General features: G+C 39.0%; 1 protein-coding gene across 3 annotated transcripts in view; it reads left to right on the top strand.

The window, feature by feature from the left end:
- dnai1.2 (dynein, axonemal, intermediate chain 1, paralog 2) overlaps window positions 1–25,200 on the top strand; it is a 238,483-nt gene that overhangs the window by 162,591 nt on the left and 50,692 nt on the right. For 2 of the 3 annotated variants that reach the window (XM_069924099.1, XM_069924097.1), the window contains 2 exons: window positions 5,268–5,347; window positions 16,526–16,674. In XM_069924099.1, coding sequence (XP_069780200.1) covers window positions 5,268–5,347; window positions 16,526–16,674 — 229 coding nt within the window. Of the gene's footprint in view, window positions 1–5,267; window positions 5,348–16,525; window positions 16,675–19,611; window positions 22,414–25,200 lie in introns of those variants that run through there. The other variant, XM_069924098.1, reaches the window with a different exon arrangement.

Genomic DNA, 25,200 nt, shown 5'->3' with positions numbered 1-25,200 from the left:
GGTGAATATACATTGAGTAAATTCCACAATTCTGAATATATCTGACATTTTATCATTACATACCTTGCTGCTGGATCTATTATTTCCTCTTCTATTTTGATTGGTACATTTTTATTGATTAATCTAGCTACTCCTCTGGCTTTTGAATTATATGATGCTGCTGCTACGTGTCCTACCCAGTCTCTCTTCAGTTTGTTATGTTCCACTTCAGTTAGATGCATTTCCTGCACAAATGCTATATCAATTTTTTCTTTCTTCAGTAAATTTAACATCTTCTTCCTTTTGATTTGGTTATGTATTCCATTAATATTTAAAGTCATATAGTTCAAGATGGCCATTTCATACTTTGTTTATCTTTCCTTTCTGTTTCCTCATCACCACCTTCCCTTCTTATCCATTTCTGTTTTCTTTTTTTGAACACATTGTAAGACAACATTTCTAAAACATAAAATATTTCCACTATTCCCATATCTAAAATTCCTTTAACCCCAATAGTCCCTCCCCTCTCTGAGTTGCCCTTTGTCCCTTGTCGGGCAACCACATCTCCCCTCTCCATTTGGATTTGCGAACCCGCTCGCAAGCGTCAACTGATTTTGCAGTGACTGTTATGGGGATTTTAATCTTCATATATAACAAAGCTCACTCTCTTAATTCCCTCCTTATTTCCTTTGTTCCCTTTCTTTCCCTTCTTTGTTCTTACTTATACTTTATTCTTCTTCTTTATATATATGTTTATTGTCATTTTTGTTCTTGTTACATCTCTTCATCTCTCTGTCTGTTTTGTAGGTGTTCTGCAAATTTTCGTGCTTTTTCCGGATCCGAAAACAGTTTCCTTTGCTGCCCCGGGATAATTATTTTAAGCACCGCTGGATATTTTAACATAAATTTATAACCTTTTTTCCATAGGGTCGTTTTTGCTGCATTAAACTCCTTCCTCTTCTTCAGGAGTTCAAAACTTATATCTGGATAGAAAAGTTTTTTTTGACCTTTGTATTCCAGTGGCTTTTTGTCTTCTCTTATTTTTTTCATTGCTTTCTCCTATATATTTTCTCTTGTCGTATAACTTAGGAATTTTACTAGAATAGATCTTGGTTTTTGTTGTGGTTGTGGTTTAGGGACTAATGTTCTGTGTGCCCTTTCTATTTCCATTCCTTCCTGTAATTCTGGCATTCCTAGGACCCTGGGGATCCATTCTTTTATAAATTCTTTCATATTTTTGCCTTCTTCATCTTCCTTAAGGCCCACTGTCTTTATATTGTTTCTTCTATTATAGTTTTCCATTATATCTATCTTCTGAGTTAACATCTCCTGTGTTTCTTTAACTTTTTAAGTGGTTACTTAAACAAAAGTTGTTTTTAATTATCTTTAAACATGAAAACAGGATCAAACTTTAACTTATTAATATTAACTTAACTTTATTTTACCTTAATTAACCTCCTTCTAATTCTGTGCATGTGAATGTAAGTTTAGAAAAATTATTTGATTCACAGTCCATTCTCATTCCTCTAACTTCACTGGTTGCAGGCAATTCTTATACTGTGCACAGAATTTAACATTTATGAATTTCACCAGACTTTGGTGCTTAAATGGTAAATGATTACCACTCAGGAAGGTTCTTGCCAGTTTTCAGAGAGAGATTTGTTGGTTGCTGGACAAAAACATCAGTTTATAATCAGTCATGTAGGTATCTTGCCCCATCAGGGTTTTCCAGCTAAAAACCTCTTTCTCTCAGGTTACCATCGAGTTCCTTTTTGTTTCCCTTATTTCAAGTGAAACATTAGGCAACCAGTCCTCTTCTTTTGTATGGACCACAAGGGCTTTGACCAGGCTGAACTCACAACCCATCTTCAAAATGTTTTTTTTTTCCACAAGCTTGCCAGCTTGTCCTGTTCCAGTCCCAGCTGCTGCTGCTAAACTGAATTCTCTCTCTCTCTCTCTCTCTCTCTCTCTCTCTCTCTCTCTCAGAGAAAGCAGCCTGTTTTACTCTCTCTGCTTGCAAAACCACATGACCCTCTTAGAACAGCAAACTGCACTCAGACAGCCTGTGACTCCGAATCTAATCCTCTGAGTTATTTAATGTGTTGCTTTTAAAAACAATCCATTAGTCAAGTCTCTATAGGCACTCTCCAAAACTTTTGCAAAGGCACTCGGAGCTAGCCTGTCTGGGTTGAGCAGAGCTCCAATATTTTAAATGAGATCTGTCTTGAAGAGTTTGTATGTGATCTACACTAAAAACCTGCCACAATTTATCTCGTTTAAAACATATCTATATACAATATAAAACACAACATATTCTGTCACAGGAAGCATTATAAAGGGAATTGGACTGTTCTTATATTCTTCCATCATATTTTAATCTTTGTTTACCTCATTTAGATAATCATTTTCTTCTATTTTCCCGGGAGTTTTAGGATCGCACATCCTACATCCTCCACGTCACATGATTTCCCCCTGCACTAGGTTTTTTATATAACATTATGACCCAATCTATAAACATTGATCTTAATTTACATTTCTCCAAAACTTTAAAGAGAAAAATCCCATTCTAATCTATTAAATGCTTTTTTTCAGCATCTAAACCCATTGCAACGTTCAGATCTCCCCTCTTGTAAACTAAATGTATTAAACTAATCAACCTTGCTACATTATCTGTAGATTTCTGATCCTTAACAAATCCCATTTGATCCATATGTATTAACTTTGGTAAATACTTTGTAAATCTATTTGCTATCATTTTAGCTACTATTTTATAATCAACATTTAATAATGAAATTGGTCTATAAAATACTCATCTCATTAGATCTCTATCTTTCTAACCCCACCCTTCTGGTACATTCCAAGCCAAAAGGCACCAACTGCTCTTACAGCACAGCGGTAGGGGGCATACTGAAGTAATTCATCGAAGGCAATGGAAGCCCCTGGCCACCTTTAGCAAGTTCATCTGGGCACCCGAATTCAAATACAGCACCTTTGACCAGGAGCTATTGGCATTGTACCTGGCAGTCAGGTACTTCAGGAATTTTTTGGAAGGCAGGCAATTCAGGGTCTTTACAGACCATACACCATTAACCTTTGCCTTCCACAAAGTTTCTGACCCATGGTCAGCCAGGCAGCAGTGATACCTCTCATATGTGTCTGAGTTCACCACAGACAACCAACACATTGTGGATAAGACCAATGTGATGGCCAGCGCACTGTCCCGCCCCACAATTGAGTCTGTCCAGGCCCTGTCCCAGGAAATAGACTATTTCACCATAGGCAAGGCACAGCAGGAGCATCCTGAGATCCCAGCCTCGGGCTGGATGATGTTGCCATTCGTCCTAACAATCAGACGCTCCTCTACGATGCCTACACCAGCAAATCCCACCCCATTGTGCTGGCAGCGTGGAGGTGGTACATCTTTGATGCAGTACACAACCTGGCACACCCAGCCATCAGGACTCTGTTATAATGGTGGCCCATTGGTTCGTCTGTCACGGCCTTCGGAAACAGATCAGTCAGTGGACCAAGATCTGCATGCTCTGCCAGATGTCCAAAGTGCAGATGCATGTCAAGATACCACCCTCCCTCCCAGACTTTTGAGCCAGCACAATGTTGGTTCTGCCACATTTATACTGACATTTTATGGATGCTGCCAGTCTCCCATGAGGCAAAATATCTCTTCACCATGACTGACCACTCCATGAGGTGGCCAATAGGAAGTCCTGCTAGCGATACAACCACTGAGACCTGCGCCAGGGTACTGATTAACATCAGGGTGTTGAGGTTCAGAGTCCCAGAACATATGACCTCCAATGAGGTACACAGTTCACTTCAGGACCCCGGGCGGTGCTGGCCAAGTTGCTGGGAACCCAGCTCCACCATACCATGGCTTACCACCATCAGGCCAACGGGTTAATGCAACAGTTCCACAGGCACCTAAATGCGGCCTTGATGGCTCAGCTCAAGGGGCTGAACTGGGCAAACATTTTACCCTGTGTCCTTCTGGTGATCCGCACAGCGCTGAAAGAAGACTTCAATGCCTCATCAGATGATATTCGGTGATACCGGGAGAGTTCTTGGCCACCACCAAGGAGCCAGAGGACCTCATGGCCTCATTAGCTTAGCTGAGGAAAAATACTGGGCACTCTAGCACCTCTATGGCCTCTGCTGCAAGGTTGGGCCAAAACCTACGACCTCAAAGACTTGACACCTGTCACTTACTTTTTCATTCAGTGGGTCACACCGAACACCTCTGCAACAGCTGTATGAGGGGACTTATAAAAGTAATTAGACACAATGGGTTGACGTGTATGTTGAATATCAGAGGTAATGAAGAGACTTTCACGACCACCTCAAGCCAGCACACCTGGACCTTAGACAACCTGTCTTTATGCAGCCCCCATGACGCAAGGGTAGGCCACCAAAAGTGGTGAAAAATGCACTGATCGCTGGTTCTGGAGGGATGGGGTGGTCATGTTGTGGCCTGCTAACCGGGATGAGACCCGGTACACAAAATGGCCGCCAAATGCGGAAACCGCGCAGACCCCACGGGAGCCAACGACCTTCATCCCAAGTGACCACTGCAAGGTGGGAAACAATGAGCAACAGCGGGAACGCCTCCCAATTGGAGATCAGTGCTGCGGTGATGTCTCTCCTGTCATCACCAGCAGGGAGAGAATATAAGCAAAGCTGCCAGTGCAATAAATTAGTTTTCAACATTGATTCCACGTGTGTGTGTCTTCTTTTCACACTTCGCAGTAGCACGCATGCTACAATGTCACTGATCATATCTAATTGACTTGTTATGTGCACAGTTTCATAACACCAAATTAAATGGACAATGACAGTTCTTCACAAGCAAAATACTTCGGTAATAATTGGGTCTATAGCCGTGGTTCTCGTCCATTTTTTCCCACTCACGTACCTCCTTAAGTAATCTCTCACTAATCACAGAGTACCAATGGCATAGGGATTACTTAAGGTGGTATGTGAATGAAAAGAAAAAGTTTGAAAACCACTGTTCTATGTACCCATATACAAATGAATTATTATGCAAATGTTAATTCTGTGTGTATGTTTATATGTTAAACTCAATAAAAATATTTTAAAAAGGAAAGAAAGCCACTGTTATAGACTATGAGATCACGTTCCTTTGCTTGAATTTCAGTCACTTTATGTGTTTATATTAATTAAATTACAAGATTTTCCTGTGGATGAGAGTCAGTATGACAAAAATCTTTGAATTTGCAAATATTAATCCCTCATATTTTGTGTATTTAAACTAGGCTGCGGAACATCCTTTGACTTCCACAAACAGAAATCAAATTTGTTTCTGGTTGGCACAGAAGAGGGAAAAATACACAAGGTAAAATTACCAAATATGCAATTTTTCCATATTCTCAAAAAAAAGTAAACTGAATATTAGAATATAATATATATCAATCAAAGATGACATTTTGAGGAGTTGATAAATGCACATCTGATATTGATGAACTTTATTTCAAAACTTATTATTCAATTACTAAAGAGAGCACTGCAAAGGATTTATTACGGGCTGAGGACCCCAAAACCAAGCAGCAATAGAAATTCACCAAAACAAATGGTTATTTAAAAAAAGTTGCTTTTAATTTTCTTTAAACTTAAAAACAGGATCAAACTTTAACTTATTACTATTAACTTATCTTAATCTAACTTAACCTTCCTTCTAATTCTAAGTGCACATGCATGTAATGGGTGTGTAAGTTCAGAAAAGTTCTTTGATATACAGACCAATTTCACTTTTCACTCCTCCAAGTTCACCAGTATCAGGCAATTCTTATACTGTGCAGAGAATTTAAACATTTATGAATCTTCACCAGGCTTTAGTGCTTGAAAGATAAATGGTTACCATTCAGGAAGGTTCTTGACAGTTTTCAGAGAGAGATTTGATGCTTGTTAGACACAAACTGAATCCTTCCAATTAGCCACTTCAGTGTCTTGCCAAAGAAACTTGCCCCATCAGGGTTTTCCAGAGGATAACCTCTTTCTTCCAGGTCACCACAGATTTCATTTTCTGTTTCCCTTATTTCAAATGAAACATTATGCAGCCAGTCATCTCCTCTTGAATGGGCCACAAGGGCTTTGAACAGGCTGAACTAAGAACTCACAACCTGTCTTCAAATTGGGGTTTTTCCACAAGCTTGCCAGCTATTCATGTTCCAGTCCCAACTGCTGCTGCTGAACTGAATTTTTTCTCATTATCTCTCTCTCTCACCCTACTTCAGAGAAAAGTCTGTTTGACTCTCTCTGCTTGCAAAACCACAGACCTTCCTAGAACAGCAAACTGAATTCAGACAGACTGCCACACCAGACCTAATCTTTGAGTCCATTCATTCATTACTTTCCAAGTCAATAATCCATTGCTCCACAGCATGTCCAATTAACACCTACTTGTGGAGTCCTTATCGGCATTCTTCAAAGTTTTTGCAAAGGCACCTGGAGCCTGGACTGTCTGGCTTGAGCAGAGCTCTGGCATTTTAAATGAGATTTGTGTGGTGAAGAGTTTCTTTGTGGCCTACATTAAAAATCCTGCCACAATTTAACTCCTTTAAAATGTATCTATATACAATATAAAATATAATCTATCACAGATTTCATGATGGATCTGGTAATTAATTAAATGGTGCAGTTTTATTGAAAATAATACAATTGGATTGCATAAAACCATTAGAAAGTTTGGACAAAAACTCTTTTAAAGGAAATTTGTTGCTTAGAAAACAATAGCAAAATTGTTTGCAAGTGCATGAGAAGATAGAAAATAGTATTAGGAATCCATTTAGAAATACTCACTCGATCAAGCATCATCTCTAGAAAGAAAAGTAGTGTTTGTGGAGAAAAACACGAAAGTCTGCAGAGACCATGATTGAAATGAACCTCCACAAACACTGACTGCTGCTCTCGTCGCTTACTTCAATCATGGTCTCTACAGACGTTCATGTTTTACTCCTGGTATGCCACAAACCAGCAATAATAGAGGGCACAACACAAAAGGATTCAATTTTAACTCGTATTTATTAATAACTAATAACGATACAATATCTTACCCAAATTAACCCAACTATGCCTCTAATAGTAAATACACGGAAATTATTTATAAAATGTATGTATGTGGGGAAAAAAAAAACCCTGACCATTACAGTCTGTGCCCATTAGTTAAAAATAAAGGGAAAAAAATCCCCCAAACCCCAGGTCAATCTGGTTAAGTAAGTCAGTCCATAAACACAGTCCACAGAATTCACTCTCAAAGTTCAATGTTCTTCAACTGATAACAAAAGGACTCCGAATGAATGTTGCAGAGAGAGGTGACTGATTTTGCTTGGCAGTAAACTTACAAATCCATTGCAGGTTTCTTCACCATGGACTTTCCTTGGTTCTTCGAGGTTTTTTTTAACCACCTTACTTATGCAACCTGTGCCTTTTACACTCTGCTTCTTCACAATTTCATTCTTTAACTGCAGACTCAAAGTGACCTTTTTGTGACACTCTAATTCAGTCAGCCAAAATCATTCTCAATACAGAGCAAGTGATGTCTCTGTGCATCCTTCTGGCTTCTCCACCAAACTCTCTGTCTTTGTGTCAGCCAGCCGATGGATTCCCTCTCTCTCTCTCTCTCTCTCTCTCTCTCTCTCTTTCTCTCTCTCTTATTCTTATCAGCACAGCTTAACCTTCGCAAACCTGCACTGAAATCCATCCTTTAAAGTGACAGTCTACAGTCCAAATGGTCCATCCATAACACATTTAGAACAAAGGGATTCCATCAGGCAGATAAAGCATGGATTCAGAAAGGGCAGGTCTTTTTTGACAAACTTGCTGGAAATAATGGGCGCAATAGATAAGAGCGGAACAGGTTGATGTTGTAATTTGGATTTCCAGTGCCGCACAAGAGACTTATTAATAAGATACAGATAAATGGAGTTAGGGAAAGTATATTGGCATGGATTGAGAATTGGTTAACTTACAGACAGTAGAGAGTTGGAATAAATTGGTGTTTTTCTGATTGGCAGACAGTGGTAAGTGGGGTGCCACAGGGGTTGGTTCTGAGCCTACAGCTGTTCACCAATTACAATGATGATTTGGAAGCGGGGACAGGGCATAGTGTAGCCACATTTGTGGATGATGCTAAATTGAGTGGAAAAGTAAATTGTACAGAGGATGTGGAGAGACTGCAGAAGGATGTAGTTAAGTTAGGTGAGTGGGCAAAGGTCTGGCAGATGGAGTACAATATTAGTAAATGTAAAATCATCCACTTTGATAGGAAAAATAGAAGAGCAGATTATTATTTAAATGGTGAAAGATTGCAGCATGCTGCTGTGCAGCAGGCCTTGGGAGTGCTTGTACATGAAAAGTTGGGTTTCAGGTACAACAGGTAGTTAAGAAGGCAAATGGAATGTTGGGCTTCATCCCTCGAGGAATTAAATTCAAGAGCAGGGAGGCCATGCTGCAACTATGCAAGGTACTGATGAGCCATCACCTGGAGTACTGTGTGCAGATCTGGTCTCCATACTTGAGGAAGGATATACTGGCAATTGATCCCGGAAATGAGGGGGTTGACCTGCGAGGAGGTTGACCTGCGAGGAGAGACTAAATCACCTGGGATTATACTCAAATTCAGAAGAATGAGAGGAGATGTTATAGGAACATGTAAAATTATGAAAGCGATAGATAAGAGAGAGGCAGAAAAATTGTTTTCACTGGTAGGTGAGACGAGAACATGGGGACACAGTCTCAAGATTCAGAGGAGTGGATTTAAAATGGAGGTAAGGAAAAACTGTTTTTCCCAGAGAGTAGTGAATCTGTGGAATTCTCTGCCCAAGGAAGCAGTTGAGGCTACTTCATTAAACATATTTAATGTTCAGTTAGATAGATTTTTACATAAAAAAGGATTTAAGGAAAATGGGGGGAAAAGGCAGGTAGGTGGAGTTGAGTTAATGATCAGATTAGCCATGAACTTATTGAATGGCAGAGCAGGTTCAACAGGTTGGATGGCCTGCTCCTGCTCCTATTTCTTAGATTCTTATAACACTCCTTGTTACTGCAAAACTCTGAATTTTCTTCAAGGGATGCCTACCATGAAGAGGTTCTCCTTTGCTCTCTGATGGTAGTTCTGTGGGATTCTCTCTCACTACTCCCAATCTGTAATCCCTACTGCTCTCAAGCTTTATGACCATGTTCTCACCTACATCCTCTTCCACAGCCACATTGCCTTCTTCTCTACTTGTGTCGGCTGCCATTTTGTGCCTCGTGGCTTCCAGCTCTAGTTTCAGGTCTCCCAGTTTGGCCCCTGCTAGGATCTGAGGTACCTGCACAGCATTGACTACTGCTCTCTTCACTTACTTCAATAACAGTGTTCATGGTTAAGGTCAATAACCCCTTGTCAGTGTTTCCACTGTTCTGTTTTTATTTCAGATTTTCAATGTTCACAATGTTTTGATTTTTCAATGATTAAGGATGGTTATTTATTCTGACACGGTTGAGAAAGAATTCGTGGTGAGACTTATTGTTCCCTGCAATGTAGTAATTGATTTGGACTTGGGGATTAGAGTACAATTTCAGAATGTGCTGCCAATAGTCAGTTGTGGAATGTGGCTATTGTTGATTTGTTCCATCCTATTCATTCAGTCAGCACACAATTGAAAGGCAAAGTTCTGCACAAGAGTAGGAAATACCCAAGAGTCTGCAGATGCTGGAATCTACAGCAAGACGCAATCTGCTGGAGGAACTCAGTGTGCTGAACACCATCAGTGGGAGGAAATAATTTCAATCTTTTGGTCCAGAGTCCTTTACAAAGACACAAAATGTTGAAAATTCTTTTTCTTCCACTAATAATGTTCAACCTGCTGAGTTCTTCCATCAGATTGTGTTTTCCTGCGAACGAGTAGTTTTGTTCAACCATATGAATATTTATAAGTACCATCTTGGGAATTGTCTAAAAACATAAAGTAATGCAATTACTGGGGAATGAACTTTTGTGCTATTAGCATGCACAAGACAAACATCCTGTCAAGCTATCCTTGAAATTAACTTGTAGTTATTTTTTCCACTGAACTATTTTAAATACTACCAATTTAACATGAAAAAAATGCAGTTTTGAATATATCGATGAAGTACTTCCAATAGATTTATTGCTATTCTTAAATTTAAATTTAGACTAACAGCACGGTAACAGGCCATTTCAGCCCATGAGTCCATGCTGCCCAATTTACACCCAATTAATCTACACCGATATGTTTTGAACGATGGGAAAAAACCCAGGCAGATATGGGGAGAACATTACAGACAGCGCGGGATTCGAACCCCAGTCCAAATCACTGGCGCTGTAAAGGCATTTCACTAACCGCTACACTAACTGTGCTGCCCATATCACTAGATAGTCATTTTGTACCCAGCAAGTTGAGACTTCCATATGGATCTTAGATACAATCAAACCCTTGATTAATTTCCTGGATTGAAGTACATAATAAATGTATGACTGACACTTACATTGGGATTCTCATTGCCCATGAAATGGTGATGGGGAACCACTTGCAGTCTCTCTGATTAAGATGATTACATTGTATTTAGGATAGGAAATCTATCCCCCAAAGTTCCTCAACATGATTATCCAACAGCACGAAAACCAACAAGGTCGGGTCAGATACAGCAATGAGCTCTCTGAACCCTTCTCCATTAACAATGGCGTGAAGCAAGGCTGTGTTCTGGCACCAACCCTCTTTTCAATCTTCTTCAGCATGATGCTGAACCAAGCCATGAAAGACCCCAACAATGAAGACGCTGTTTACATCCGGTACCGCACGGATGGCAGTCTCTTCAATCTGAGGCGCCTGCAAGCTCACACCAAGACACAAGAGAAACTTGTCCGTGAACTACTCTTTGCAGACGATGCCACTTTAGTTGCCCATTCAGAGCCAGCTCTTCAGCGCTTGACGTCCTGCTTTGCGGAAACTGCCAAAATGTTTGACCTGGAAGTCAGCCTGAAGAAAACTGAGGTCCTTCATCAGCCAGCTCCCCACCATGATTACCAGCCCCCCCACATCTCCATCGGGCACACAAAACTCAAAACGGTCAACCAGTTTACCTATCTCGGCTGCACCATTTCATCAGATGCAAGGATCGACAATGAGATAGACAACAGACTCGCGAAGGCAAATAGCGCCTTTGGAAGACTACACAAAAGAGTCTGGAAAAACAACCAACTGAAAAACCTCACAAAGATAAGCGTATACAGAGCCGTTGTCATACCCACACTCCTGTTCGGCTCCGAATCATGGGTCCTCTACCGGCACCACCTACGGCTCCTAGAACGCTTCCACCAGCGTTGTCTCCGCTCCATCCTCAACATCCATTGGAGCGCTTACATCCCTAACGTCGAAGTACTCGAGATGGCAGAGGTCGACAGGATCGAGTCCACGCTGCTGAAGATCCAGCTGCGCTGGATGGGTCACGTCTCCAGAATGGAGGACCATTGCCTTCCCAAGATCGTGTTATATGGCGAGCTCTCCACTGGCCACCGTGACAGAGGTGCACCAAAGAAAAGGTACAAGGACTGCCTAAAGAAATCTCTTGGTGCCTGCCACATTGACCACCGCCAGTGGGCTGATATCGCCTCAAACCGTGCATCTTGGCGCCTCACAGTTTGGCGGGCAGCAACCTCCTTTGAAGAAGACCGCAGAGCCTACCTCACTGACAAAAGGCAAAGGAGGAAAAACCCAACACCCATCCCCAACCAACCAATTTTCCCCTGCAACCGCTGCAATCGTGTCTGCCTGTCCCGCATCGGACTTGTCAGCCACAAACGAGTCTGCAGCTGACGTGGACTTTTTACCCCCTCCATAAATCTTCGTCCGCGAAGCCAAGCCAAAGAAGAGGATAGGAAATTCTCAGGTTCAGATCCCATGATGAAGGAATTGCAAAATACTTTCAAGTTACGATGGTGTGTGATTTGGAGTGGAACTTCCCTTTGTTAGGTCTGCTTTGTTCATGAATGAGTGAGTCAGACACCAGACTGAGTCGAAATCAAGGTTCTTTGTTCTTTATTACCGGATTGTAACACTTGCAACTAACAGTGTTAGTTGGAGAAGGCGCATTCTGCCGTTATCAGCAAGTGGTGTTTTTTTTATACCTCAGGATACGTACTTAGTAAATTATCATACCATTACATTGTCCAATGAATAAACTGTTGCTATCCTTCTCTGTTAGTCTGCTGCACATCATTCTTGTTAGTGCAAAGCTTATCTTGAGTGTACAAGGTCACATCTGCATTCTGTTACTCCTTAGTACTGGGTGACTCCTTCTCCGGTCCCATCTCATGATGTTTTTACCTTACACCTTGCATCTGATGCCCTTCTCCACCTTTATAGTAGAGGTTGCAGGTTTGTGCAGTCATGTCAGAGTGTGAAGGGAGTCCTAATCAAGCAGGCTCCTTTGCTCTGAGTGGTGTTCAGATTCTTGAATATTGTTAGAGCTTATGCGGTCCAGACAAATGAAGGGAATGCCATCATATTCTTTATTTTCCTTGTGGAAAGTCTATGGGATATCAAATGCAGAATACATAGAAAATAGTAACATTTAAACCATTAGCTTCCACATTTAATATTTTCATGGCTGAACCTTTATTCTCAATACCATATTTTAGCTCTCTCCCCATACCTTTTGATACAATCTACAGTCCTTTCATGATGGGGAGGGGATCCAGTGAGTGAAATATGTGGGTGGTAGATAGATAAAATTAAAAGGGTAGAGCAATGAAAGGATGGTGAGGGAGAGGGTGTATGGAAAATGGAACAAAAAATGAAGAAATGTAAGTGGATCAGAACAAGAGAGAGAAGGGAACAGGGGTTAATGGTTAACCAAAAATTGGAAAAACCATTGAACATGGTAGACTATCCAAGTGGAATATAAGGTATGGTTCCTTTTATTTGCATTGGGTCTCACCCTGGCTGAGGACAGATGGGTCAGTGTGGGAATGGGAAGGAATTCAAGTGGCATAAAACAGGAGCTTTGGATGGTCATCATGGACAGAGTGCAGGTGCTCTGCAAACCTGTTGTTTAGTCTACACTAATATAGAGGAGCATATCAGGAGGACCAAATGTAGTAGATGAGGTTTGATCCATGACACCAGTGGATTTCAAACTTTTTCTTTCCACCTACATACCATCTTAAGTAATCCTTTACTAATCACAGAGCACCTATGGCATAGGGATTACTTAAGGTGGTATGTGCGTGGAAAGAAAATGTTTGAAAATCACTGCACTACACCATCCAGTTCTGCTAAAAACAATGCCGGAGAAACTCAGCTGGTCAAACAGTGTTATTTTATATAGTAAAAATAAAGATACATAACCAACTTTTTGAGCTTGAGCCCTTCATCTAGAAAATAGTGGGGGGGGGGGGTGTCAAGTAGGAGGTAGTAGGTGGATAAGAGAGGGAGGCCACACCAGCAAGCAGGAGGGGAGGGGATGCCTCTGTGATTGGAGATGGAAGGGGTTGGAGTGCTGGTGGAATAAACACAAAAGGGAAGGGAGGGAGATTGGAGAGTAAGATAGCAGAAACCAGAGAAGTCGATGTTAATGCCATCTGGTTGGAGAGTGCCCAGACGGAAAATTAAGTGTTGTTCCTCCAAATTGCGGGTTGCCTTGGTGGGATAGTACATGACGCCATGCACAGACATGTGAGCATGGGAGTGGGTAGTGGAATTGAAAAAGTTAGCCACTGGGAGATCTGTGTTCCTGTTGCAGACATAGCAAAGGTGCTCAGTAGAGTGATCTTGCAGTTTGCGCCCAGCCTTACTCATGTAGAAAAGGCTGCAAAGGGAGGAAAGTAGATAACTCTGTGGATACACCTGTGATGTGTTGCTTTACTTGAAAGGACTGTTTGGTATCTGATTCCATCCAGCCTTCATTTCTCCCCAATGATTCCCATTATCAGCTTCAGATGACAGAAAATTAGAGGTGTAGTGTACAATGAAGAAGACTTTCAAAAGTTACAGAGGGATCTAGGCTAGCTGTAAAAATGGCTGCAAAATGTCAGGTGGAATTTAATGCAGACAAGTGTGGGGTATTGCATTTTAAAAGCACAGACCAAGGTAGGGCATACATTGTAAATGGTAGGTACTGAGGAGTGCAGTAAAACGAAGGGATATAGGAATACAGACACATAATTACCTGAAAGTGGCATCACAACTAGATAGGTTGTAAAGAAAGCTTTTGGCATATTAACCTTCATATATCAAAGTATTGAGTATCAGAGTTGGGATGTTATGGTAAATTTGGTGTTATGGTCATTGGTGAATCTAAATTTGAGGCAATGTATTCAGTGTTGGTCACTTAACTACATGAAAAATATCAATAAGATTGAAAGAGTACAGAGAAAATTTACTAGGATGTTGTTGGGTCTTGAATAACTGAGTTACAGGGAAAGGTTAAACAGGTTAGGATTTTATTTCCTGAAGCATAGAAAAATAATGGGAGATTTGATAGAGGTAAACAAAATTATGATGGGTATGGATAGATTACAAACAAGAAGGCTTTTTCCATTGAAAATGGATAAGATCCAAACCAGAGAGAGGAGAAGTTTATGGGGAACATTGAGAGGAATTTCTTCACACAAAGAGTGATGGGAGTATGGAACAATCTGCCAGCTAAAGTGGTGAAAGTGGGCTCAATTTTAACATCTAATAAAAATTTGGACAGGCACATGGATGGGAGGGGTATGGAGTTATCAACTGAGTGCAGGTCATTGGATCTAGGCAGAATAATAGTTCACCGCAGACTGGAGGGGCTAAATGTCTGTTTTCTGTGCTGTAATGCTCTATGGCTCTTAGCATGTTCCAGCATTGGTAGCCTTTGGGTCTGCGCAGCTGTATCCACATTCACCCTTGTGCTCCCTAACTGGTTACATCTGCCCTTTTGTTTTCCGATTATCACAAATCTCATCATTTCAGAGGCTCTCCCTCCAACCTTATAGTTCCCCAACCCTGCATCTCCCACTTCTATCTCTTACCCGAAATTCACAAACCAAACGACCCTACCTATTATTTCTGCCCACTCCAGTCCTACTCATACCTCAACACCATCTTGTTCTTTCTCATGCAATCCCTTCCAACCAACATTCAAGACACAACTCATGCTCTCCACCTCTTTGAAGAATTCTGACACTCATTATCTTCACCATGGATATGCAATCCCTTAGACATCTGTTTTCCTCTTATGAAGGCCTCATGGCCCTCCACTTCTTCCTTGAATGCAAATCCATTCAATCCCCATCAACTAACACTCTGCTCCACTTGGAGAAATTTGTTCTCTCACTTCACAACTTTTCCTTTAACTCCTCCCATTTCCTCCAGGTCTAGCATGTGAACAAGGGCACACATATGGGTCCCAGCTATGTCTAAATTTGTATCAAGTATGTGGAACATTCCCTGTTCTAATTGTACTTGGGTACCACTACAGAACTCCATGCCTATTTCTTTGACAAGGAATACCAAGCCCCCCACTAATGATCATGTTACTTATCTCTATCAGTCCTCCTCTGTTTGGACCCTACCCTCCAGTACCTTCCAGCTCTTGACCTTTTCATTGCCATTTTCTGATGGACCTCCATCCCACTAACCTACTCATACCTCAGTATCCATCCCACTCACCCACTCTAACCTCAGTATTGATGACTGCATTGGTGCTACCTCCAGTACCCATGCAGAACTTGACAATTTTATTAAATTCATCTCCCAATAAGGACAGCATGTTTGGCTTAGTGGTTAGTGTAATGCCTTTACAGTGCCAGCGATCGGGATCGGGGTTCGAATTCTGTGCTCTCTGTAAGGAGTTTGTGTGTTATCCCCATGTCTGCATGGGCTTTCCCCGGGGTCTCCAGTTTCCTCCCACTGTTCGAAATGTATGGGGGTGCAGGTTAATTGGGTGTAAATTTGGCAGCATAGACCCATGGGCCGAAATGGCACATGACCGTGCTGCATGTCTAATTTTTTTTAAATTAAAAATTAAATATTTCCACCTGGCCCTTAAATTAATATGGACTGCTTCTGACACCTCTCTCCTTTCTTAACCATTCTATCCACTGATAAATGGTTCAACCCCAAAACTTGACTAACTATTTCTACCCATGGATGTTGTCTGACCTGCTGAGTTTCTCCAGCAATTATTTGTCTGTACTTTGCTCAAGTCTCTTGGTTATGAGATGGCATAGGTCAATTACATATTGAGGCTTATTTGATATGTCAGATGCTATTCCTGGCATATCTTGCTTATCTCCTCACTGAAACAGTGCTAATTGCCTGGCATGATAGTGGTAATCTGAGGGTCTGGAGGAATTAGTGGAGTTAGAGAAGAAGACTATTCAATGTCTGTTCAAAGGTCAGCCAGGTCATAGAAAATGATGGTGTAGTGTATCTTTTGTGCCTTTGTTTAATTTAGGCTGTCCAGATGCATGATTGCAGTGTCAGGAGTTTGGGCATCATTAATGAAAATAATTTATTATTCTTTTAAATTTTAGTGTTCCAAAGCCTATTCAAGAGAATTTCTGGCAACTTATGATGCACATCATATGGCAGTGGATGCATTACATTGGAATACCTTTCATCCAGATATCTTCATTTCCTGCAGTTCAGATTGGACAGTGAAAATTTGGGATCACAATTTAAAGTAAGTTCAAGTTGAGAGGAAGATATCAAGAGTTACTCCACTAATGCATGATATAAGAGGTAGCTCTATATTGTTTCACAAGTGCTTCTAGAAATGAATAAAAACTAAGTTTGATAAAGTAAAATAATTTAATTTATATGTTAGATTTACATTTTACTTTGCTCTTTTTCATAACATAAATTTCCCTGGTAATATTTCTCTGCTTTAATTGGAGATGATTTATTTCTGGATGGATTATCCAGTGATAGTAATTGTTGGGGAAATTAATTTACCATATGTTGTCTTTGTGCTCAAGCTTTTTTTGAATATTTTATTTAAATTTTATATGCCAAACATGGAATCAAGAAAAAACAGTAAAAATTGAATACAGAGTAAAAATAATAATCTTTGATACATGATGGCTATAATTCTCATCTCCCTCCACCCCCCCTCAAGAAATAGACCCCAAAGAAAGAATGACAGAAATGCAGAAAAGAAAAAAAGAATAGAAAGAACAAAGGAAAGAAACAGGGATTGTTGGGAGTCCATCATCCACAACACAAATTTCACACTTTCAAAATTTTCCTCGATCTCAAGGGAGGTATTAGCATGGATCTCGTGGGTGAGATGGGATGCCATTAAAGATTTGTACTTGCATTTACATCATACTTAGTTCTTAGGTTATAAGTAATCTTCTCAAGAGGGACACAACTATGCATTTCCACATTCCAGCGGGCTATACCTAGATGTGAATCAGACTTCCAAGTAATTGCTAGACATTTCCTAGCCACCGCCAATGAAATCTTAACAAATATTGTTTGATGTTGGGACAGTCTCATTTTAGGCCTTATAGCGGCAATATTCCCCAATAAAAATAATTCTGGGTTCAGTGGAAATTGGATTCCTGTCAATTGCTCTAAAAATTTCCCCAGATCTATCCAAAAGGGCTTACCTTGGACACACCCAAGTTGAATGTAGAAAAGTTCCTATCTCCTCACTGCACCTAAAACATTGATCTGAAATGTCTTATTTTAATTTATTTAATTTTTGCAGTATAAGATATAATTGGTGCAAAAAATTATATTGCATCATTCTATATCTTACATTTATTGCATTTGACATACAGTCCCAGCATAAATCATACCAGTTTTGATCATCAATGCTTTTATTTAAGTCTGATTCCCATCTCTGTCTAGACTTATATACCCCCTGTTTAGGAGTTCCCCTTTGAAGTAGCAAATACATTGCTGAAGTAAATTTCTTTGTATTTCCTTTTTGAATCAGTGTCTCCACATCACTACACTTTGATAAACTCATTGTCAGGCCCAATTTATCCCTTAAATATGCTCTTAACTGAAAATAGCTGAATATTGTATTATTAGCAATATCAAACTTATTTTTTTAATTGTTCAAATGACATGAGTTGCCCCTGCTCATAACAATCCTTGATAAATCTGATCCCTTTTTGGGACCAGATATCTAAAATGTTATTATCCGTTATTATGGGTATGTCTATTCTGATTCAGGGGTGTTTTTGTAGATATTTCCGCCCCCTCCACCCCCCTTAGTACCCACCAATAGGGAAGCTTTCTCAAGCAGTATGTTGATGGTCTGATTGGAGAAGGGAGCAAGCCTACACATCATCTTTGCAAATAATGCAGAACAAGTAACTGGAGTCAGTACAGTAATACATTTGGGCCTGTGACAATCATCTTGTTGTTTTAAAATATTTATGTAAAATGATGAATTGGTCCACAAGTTCAAGTCCTGAATTGGGGAAGAGCTAATTTTGATATCAAGAAAAGAACTTGGGGGGTGACGTCATGCCAATGGAGTAGTGGCCAGAGAAGAATAACCCTCCGCAGAGAAAAGAAATACCAAAGCTGGACAGAAAAAACATAGAAGGCCTGAAAGATAAAGAAACCCAAGAGATGGCACCAAAAATGGAAAAGACCAGAGTGACAGATAAAGAAGAAGACAGGAAAACAGCAGAAAGAAAAGAGGTAGGCCTTATCTTAAAAAAGAATGCTCAGTCGCCAAAGGCATTGGAAGCCCAGCTGAATAACGGCCCTCTTCAACAAAAAAGACACTAATGGGAGGGGGACCCAGCAAAGAGATAAAAACAAACTGTCAGAAAGAATCAGGCAGGTGACATCACGGCAAGAAAAGATGAACAGAAGACAAGAGGAGGAGTTAGAGAGAGAAGAAAAAGAAGATAAAAACTTACACAGAAAAGAGGAAAGTATAAAAGATAAAGAGTTAAAAGACAGAGAATATTTTAATGAGCAAATGAAGATATTAAAGGATGTTTTAACCACAGAATTTAACACAATAAAAATAAAAATGGAAAAAGCCAAAGATAGAATGCAAAAACTAGAGCTGGCCATAGCAGATATAGGAAAAATGAACAGATGAAGTGGAAGAAAGTCAGAAACCTGTAGAATTAGAAATGAATGAACTAAAAGAAAAGCTAAAAAATAGAGACAAAGAAATAAAGAGATACAAGATCAGTTAATTCAAAAAATTGATGTCTTAGTTAATATTAACAAACGAAACAATATAAAAATAGTAGGCGTACAAGAAGGCGTAAAAGGGGTTCATAAAAAGATGGATCCCACAAGTCTTGGAAGCAGAAGAACTACAAGATAAAATAGAAATTGAAAGAGCACATAGAACATTGGCACCAAAGCCTTATTCAAACCAAAAACCACGTTCCATGACAATAAAATTACTAAGACACACAACAAAAGAAAAAAATATTAGAGCGGGCAATAGATAAAGTAAAAGAAAATAAGCAGGCTCTGGAATATAAAGGACAAAAAATATTTTTCTATCCAGACATCAGCTTCAAGGTCTTAAAGAAACGGAAAGAATTTAACTTGACAAAGCAGATACTGTGGAAGAAAGGATATAATTTTAATCTATGACATTCAGCAATATTAAAAATATTTATTCCAGGGGAAAGAAATAGACTGTTCTCAGACCCGAGAGATGCCCAATACTTTGCTGAACAACTGTGGAACAGACAACGAAACGAGAAGTATTAAAATAAAAGACTGTATAAAGATGTATAAAGATTAATTGTAAAGATAATAATGTAAATATAAAGTTGAAGTTTGAAAGAGATAAGGGGGAAAAAAGATTAAAAAAAAGGGAGGAAAAAAAGCTTTGTTACATTTTTGAAAAATATATAATGTTTCTCTGGGGGGCTAGGGAGAGGAAAAGAACTACTACCGCAAAATCTGTTGATGCTTGCGCTTATTACCGCAACCCAAATAGATAAGGGAATTGTAGTTATCTGGGAAGGAGCCAAAGACAACCCAATACAGGGTGGAGAAGAGACCCAAAACTTACCAGAATCATGTAAAACAGCAATAATTACAGTAATCCCAAAAGAGGGAAAAGACCCGCTATTGCTATCTTCATACAGACCAATATTATTATTGAATACAGATTATAAATTAATAACAAAATTATTAGCAAACAGATTGAATGATTGTGTACCGAAACTAGAAAAGCAAGACCAAACTGGATTTGTTAAAAAAAGACGAGCGGCTGATAATGTTTGTAAACATTAATTTAATACATGCAGCACAAATAAATAAAATGCCAATGGTAGCTGTTACGTTAGATGTAGAGAAAGCCTTCGATATGGTAGAATGGAACTATTTGTTTAAAGTGTTACAGAAATTTAAACTACCAGAAAAATTTATTAACAATGGACTGTTAGCAAAGGTAGTAACAAATGGATATGTATCAGATCACTTTAAATTAAGCAGGTCAACAAGACAGGGATGCCCATTATCCCCTTCACTGTTCACTTTGGTTATTGAACCACTAGCGGAGTTGATAAGGAAGGAAACTATGATAAAAGGAATAAAAATAAAAGAGAAAGAATATAAAATAAGCCTATTTGCAGATGACATCATAGTTTACTTAACAGAATCAGATAAGTCAATAAGAAAACTGAAAGAATATGGAGAGATATCAGGGTACAAGATTAACACCAATAAAAGTGAAGTGATACTAATGAACAAAATTGATTATTCAGAATTTTAAAAAAGATACCTTTTTCAAATGGCAATCATAGGCGATACGTTACCTTGGTAACAAAATAGATAATAACCTAAAACATTTATACAAATTAAATTATGAACCATTAATTTTAAAAATAGAGGAAGATTTAGAGAATTGGAAAGAACTACCGTTAACTTTAATAGGAAGAGTAAACTGTATTAAGATGAATGTGTTCCCACAAGTGCAATATCTATTCCAAACTTTACCAATTCCCCTGACAGAATTTTTTTTTGCAAAACTGAAGGAAATAGTAAGGAATTTTTTATGGAAAGATAAGAAATCAAGAATAGCGCAAGAAAAATTAACATGGAGTTACAAACAAGGAGGGTTACAGCTACCAAGCTTCAAAAATTACTACAGGGCAGCACAATTAAGATACTTATCAGATTTTTATCAGAGAGGAGAAAAAAACGGACTGGATTAAGATAGAATTAGACAAATTGGGAGAAAATGTCCCATAACTCATACTTTATAAATGGGATGAAAAATTGGTGCAATATAACAATTCACCAGTACTACATCACATACTTAAATTATGGAAAAGAATACACCTGGAAGAAAAAAAGATAAATTATCAAATACCAAAAATGATATTAACACAAAATCCATTAATCCCCTTTACAATAGACAATTTATTTTTCAAGGAATGGGATAGAAAAGGAATCAAGAAAATAGAAGATTGCTTTTTGGGAAAGAATTTATTAACATTTGAGCAATTAAAAGATAAATATGGTATAAATCAAAGTACAATGTTTACATATTGCCAATTGAAAACTTATCTAAAAGATTTATTGGGAAATAGCTTGAGGTTACCAGAAAGTAGCAACCATGAATATTTAATCACAGATACAATGATAATTTAAAAAATTATTACAAACATGTACATCAAATTGCAATATAAAGAAGATGAAATAAAGTATAAACCGAAACAAAGTTGTGAAAAATATTTCAGCACAGAGATAAAGAACAAAACATGGGAGAAGTTGTGTATAGGAACAATGAGGAACACGATAAATACTAGATTGTGTATGATTCAATATAACTGGCTACACAGATTATACATTATTCCTCAGAAATTAAGAGTGGTACCCAACAGCATCGGATAGATGTTTTCATTGCAAACAAGAGATTGGATCAACATTACATGCAGTTTGGACATGTTCAAAAGTAAAAACTTTCTGGGAAGATCTAAACCTAATATTAAACAAAATCACAAAAAATAATATACCAAAAGATCCAAAAAAAATTTCTGTTAAATAATATAAAAGACAAAAAATTAGGACTAAAATTAGACAAAGCCCAAATAAAATTTTATTATGATAGAACTCGCAGTGGCCAAAAAATGTATTATGACAACATGGAAATTGGAAACAAACCTTAAAATACAACAGTGGTATACAGAAATAAACAACTGTATTCCATTAGGAAAAATGACATACAATCTGAAAGACAAGTGTACATTATTTGAACAAATTTGGGAACCAGACATAAAATATGTCGGAGAATGCCGACCACAAACCTTCATCTCGTAAAACAACGTAATTATGAGCACAATAAGATTTAAATATGTGAAAGTAGACAATACGATTTTTTTCTTTTTTTGGTTATTTCTTTGTTTTAAGTGTTTTTATCATTTATTGATTTTTGATGAGGGTGGGAAAGGGGAGAAAGGAAGTGGGGGAAAAGAAAAAAAATCTCACTCTGTATATATTGTTGATGATCATTTGTGGATGGTTTTATTGATATGACTCAGTCCAAAAATAAAAATTTTAAAAAAAACTTGCAGAAGTTGATTGGGAGAAACTATTTCTGGTTAAAGGGGTGACTGGCAAGTGTGAGGCTAATAAAAGTGAGGTAGTGAGAGTTCAGAGACAGCATGTTCCTGGTAAAATGAAGGGCAAGGCTACCAGGAGTGGGGAATCCTTGGATGCCAAGAGATATTGATACTCTAGTCAAGAAAAAAGACGTATATATCAGGTAGAGGCAACTGGGATCAGGAGAAGTAAAACACGACAATCTGCAGACACTGTGATTGAAGTAGAAAGACAAAGCTGGAGAAATTCAGCAGGTCAAGCTGTGTCCTTTACATAGCAAAGGAAAAAATACATAATGGATGTTTCAGGCTTGAGCCCTTCATCAAGCTATGGAAAAATGTCAGCAAGCATCTGAACAAAAGAGTGGTGGTGGTCGGAAAGGCAGAAGGTGATAGGTGGAGAAGGGAGGAAGGAAAAGCAGTGATCAAGGGGAGGAGGGATGGTTGGATGAAGGGGGATCTGCATGAGGTCCACATTTGTTCCTTTTCTATTTTAATGACTTGAATGATAATCCAGTCATTATGATTAGTAAGTTTGTAAATAAAACCTAAATTGATGGCATAGTAGACAGTAAAGAAGGCTATCTGAGATTACAAGATTTGGATGAACTGGTAAAGTAAGCCAAGGAATGACTGATGGAATTTAACTCAAGCAAGTGTGAAGTGTTGCACTTTGGCAGGAAAAATCAATACTAGTACCCTGGAGCATGTTGTAGACCAGAGTGACCTCAGGGTTCAGGTATCCTGGAGCTTGTTGTAGACCAGAGTGACCTCAGGGTTCAGGTGCATAATTTTGTGAAAATGAAGGTGCAAGTAGACAGAATAGTAAAGAAATTTGGTACACTTACCTTTGTCAGCCAGGACATTAAATATGGGAGCAGGACAGGAGCATAAACGTTCTAATGTTAGGAGGACCGAGCACATAAGAAAAGATGCCACGACACATACCAAATGGTGAGTCAGTGGTTGAATGGCAGGCCGCACTGATTTTTCAGATGGTTCCAGATGGGGGAGGGGAAAAATGGGACTCTTCTGAGTCTGTTGGAATGCAAGTGGAGTCAACAAACTTCTATAACAGATAAATGGAGATTAGTTTCATACTTAATATGAATTGTGAACAAATAATGGGAAATCACAAACCACAGGTGTCTTCATAGTTTTACAGTGTGTGCAACATTTTCGTGAAATGAATGATAATCTTAACTAAAATGAAACACGGAGAAAAATAGTGGAATAAAAGAGGAATGCCTTCAAAACTGAGAAAGGCCCAACTCTGTATCTGATCATATAAATCTGAAAATTACGTGTTGTTCTGAGACTAATGTCAGTTCTGCAATGGGCCACAGGAGCTGTTGATCTCTAAGATCAGCCGTGCTGCACCTCCTGTTGACCGGGACCAAAGATTCCATCAAGCTGGAAGCCCCTTTTAGGGCATCAGCTGGTCTGCATGCATAAATAAACAAGGCCATGCAGGGGAAAAGTAATTGAAAAACAGCAGAGTTCATTTGGGGGCAAATAAAACAGTTTGTCCTCAGTGTACTGCAACATATAGTTTCTAACTTATGGAGTGAGGGTGCAGTGACCATGCTTTGGAGTTTCTTTCAAATGAGTGGATGGGGATGTAAGTTTTTAAGTCTCACCCCAACTCCTGTGAAGCGCTCGCTTGTGGTCCACCTGAACAGTTCAAAGAGGTGCAACTTTTGAAGAAAGTGCTCGGGGGGGGAGCTAACACTCTCACTCCAATGATATTGATCATGTTTGCATTCCTGTTTGATTATAGTTGGCTGCCAGCAGGGGGCTCACACAGCAAGGGAGACTGCTGTATGAGAGATCTGTAATAGAGTTTGAAGCTTCATGGTGGCTGCTGACAACAACTTTAAAGTAACATACCTGTTCCTTCATCCACGTATTGTCTAAGAACTCATGCATACAAATATATGATGAAACATGGTGTCAGAAGTGGGGTGAAAGAAATTAAAAGGAAAAATCTAAAGTTAGAAACTGATCACTGAAAGTAGATCTCCACAAATTAGCAAGAAAAATTGAAGTGAAAAATGGAAGGATTACACCCACCATTGAAACTTCAGTTGACAAGTAATGTGGCTGAAAATTGGAACAGATTCCAACGTTTTGGATTGTATTTAGCGGCAGTCGGAGCTGACAGGAAGAGTGATAAAGTGAAAGTGTCAGTTTTCCTACATGTCATGGGTGATCAAGCTCTGGAGGTGTATAATAACCACATTTGCTGCTGAAGGAGACAAAATGAAACTGGAAAAAAATAATCAAACAGTTTAAGGCATACTGCATACTTAAACGTAATGTGATGTTTGAGAGGCATATTTTTCACGTGTACAGAAATGGAAGAAAGTATTGATCAATATGTGACTGAATTGAGAAACAGAAGCAAATTTGTGAATTTGGTGGACTGACCAATGTGCTGATAAAACACAGATTGTGTGTGGTATTCCAGATAATAGTCAAAGGGAAGGTCTGCTAAGAGAGCAAAATCTTGACCTGGAAAAAGCTACAGCACTCTGTAGGGCCTCGAAACTGTAAAAGCGCAAGCAAAAGAGCTATTCAGTGAAACCAGTTGCAACGTGGATGCAGTGATCAAGAACAGACATAAACTGTTTTAACAAAAAGCACGCCAAAGTGGA

The sequence above is a fragment of the Narcine bancroftii genome, chromosome 3, assembly GCF_036971445.1.
Source record: "Narcine bancroftii isolate sNarBan1 chromosome 3, sNarBan1.hap1, whole genome shotgun sequence".
NCBI classification, from domain to species: Eukaryota; Metazoa; Chordata; class Chondrichthyes; order Torpediniformes; family Narcinidae; genus Narcine; species Narcine bancroftii.
This window is presented reverse-complemented; position numbering and strand designations above follow the sequence as displayed.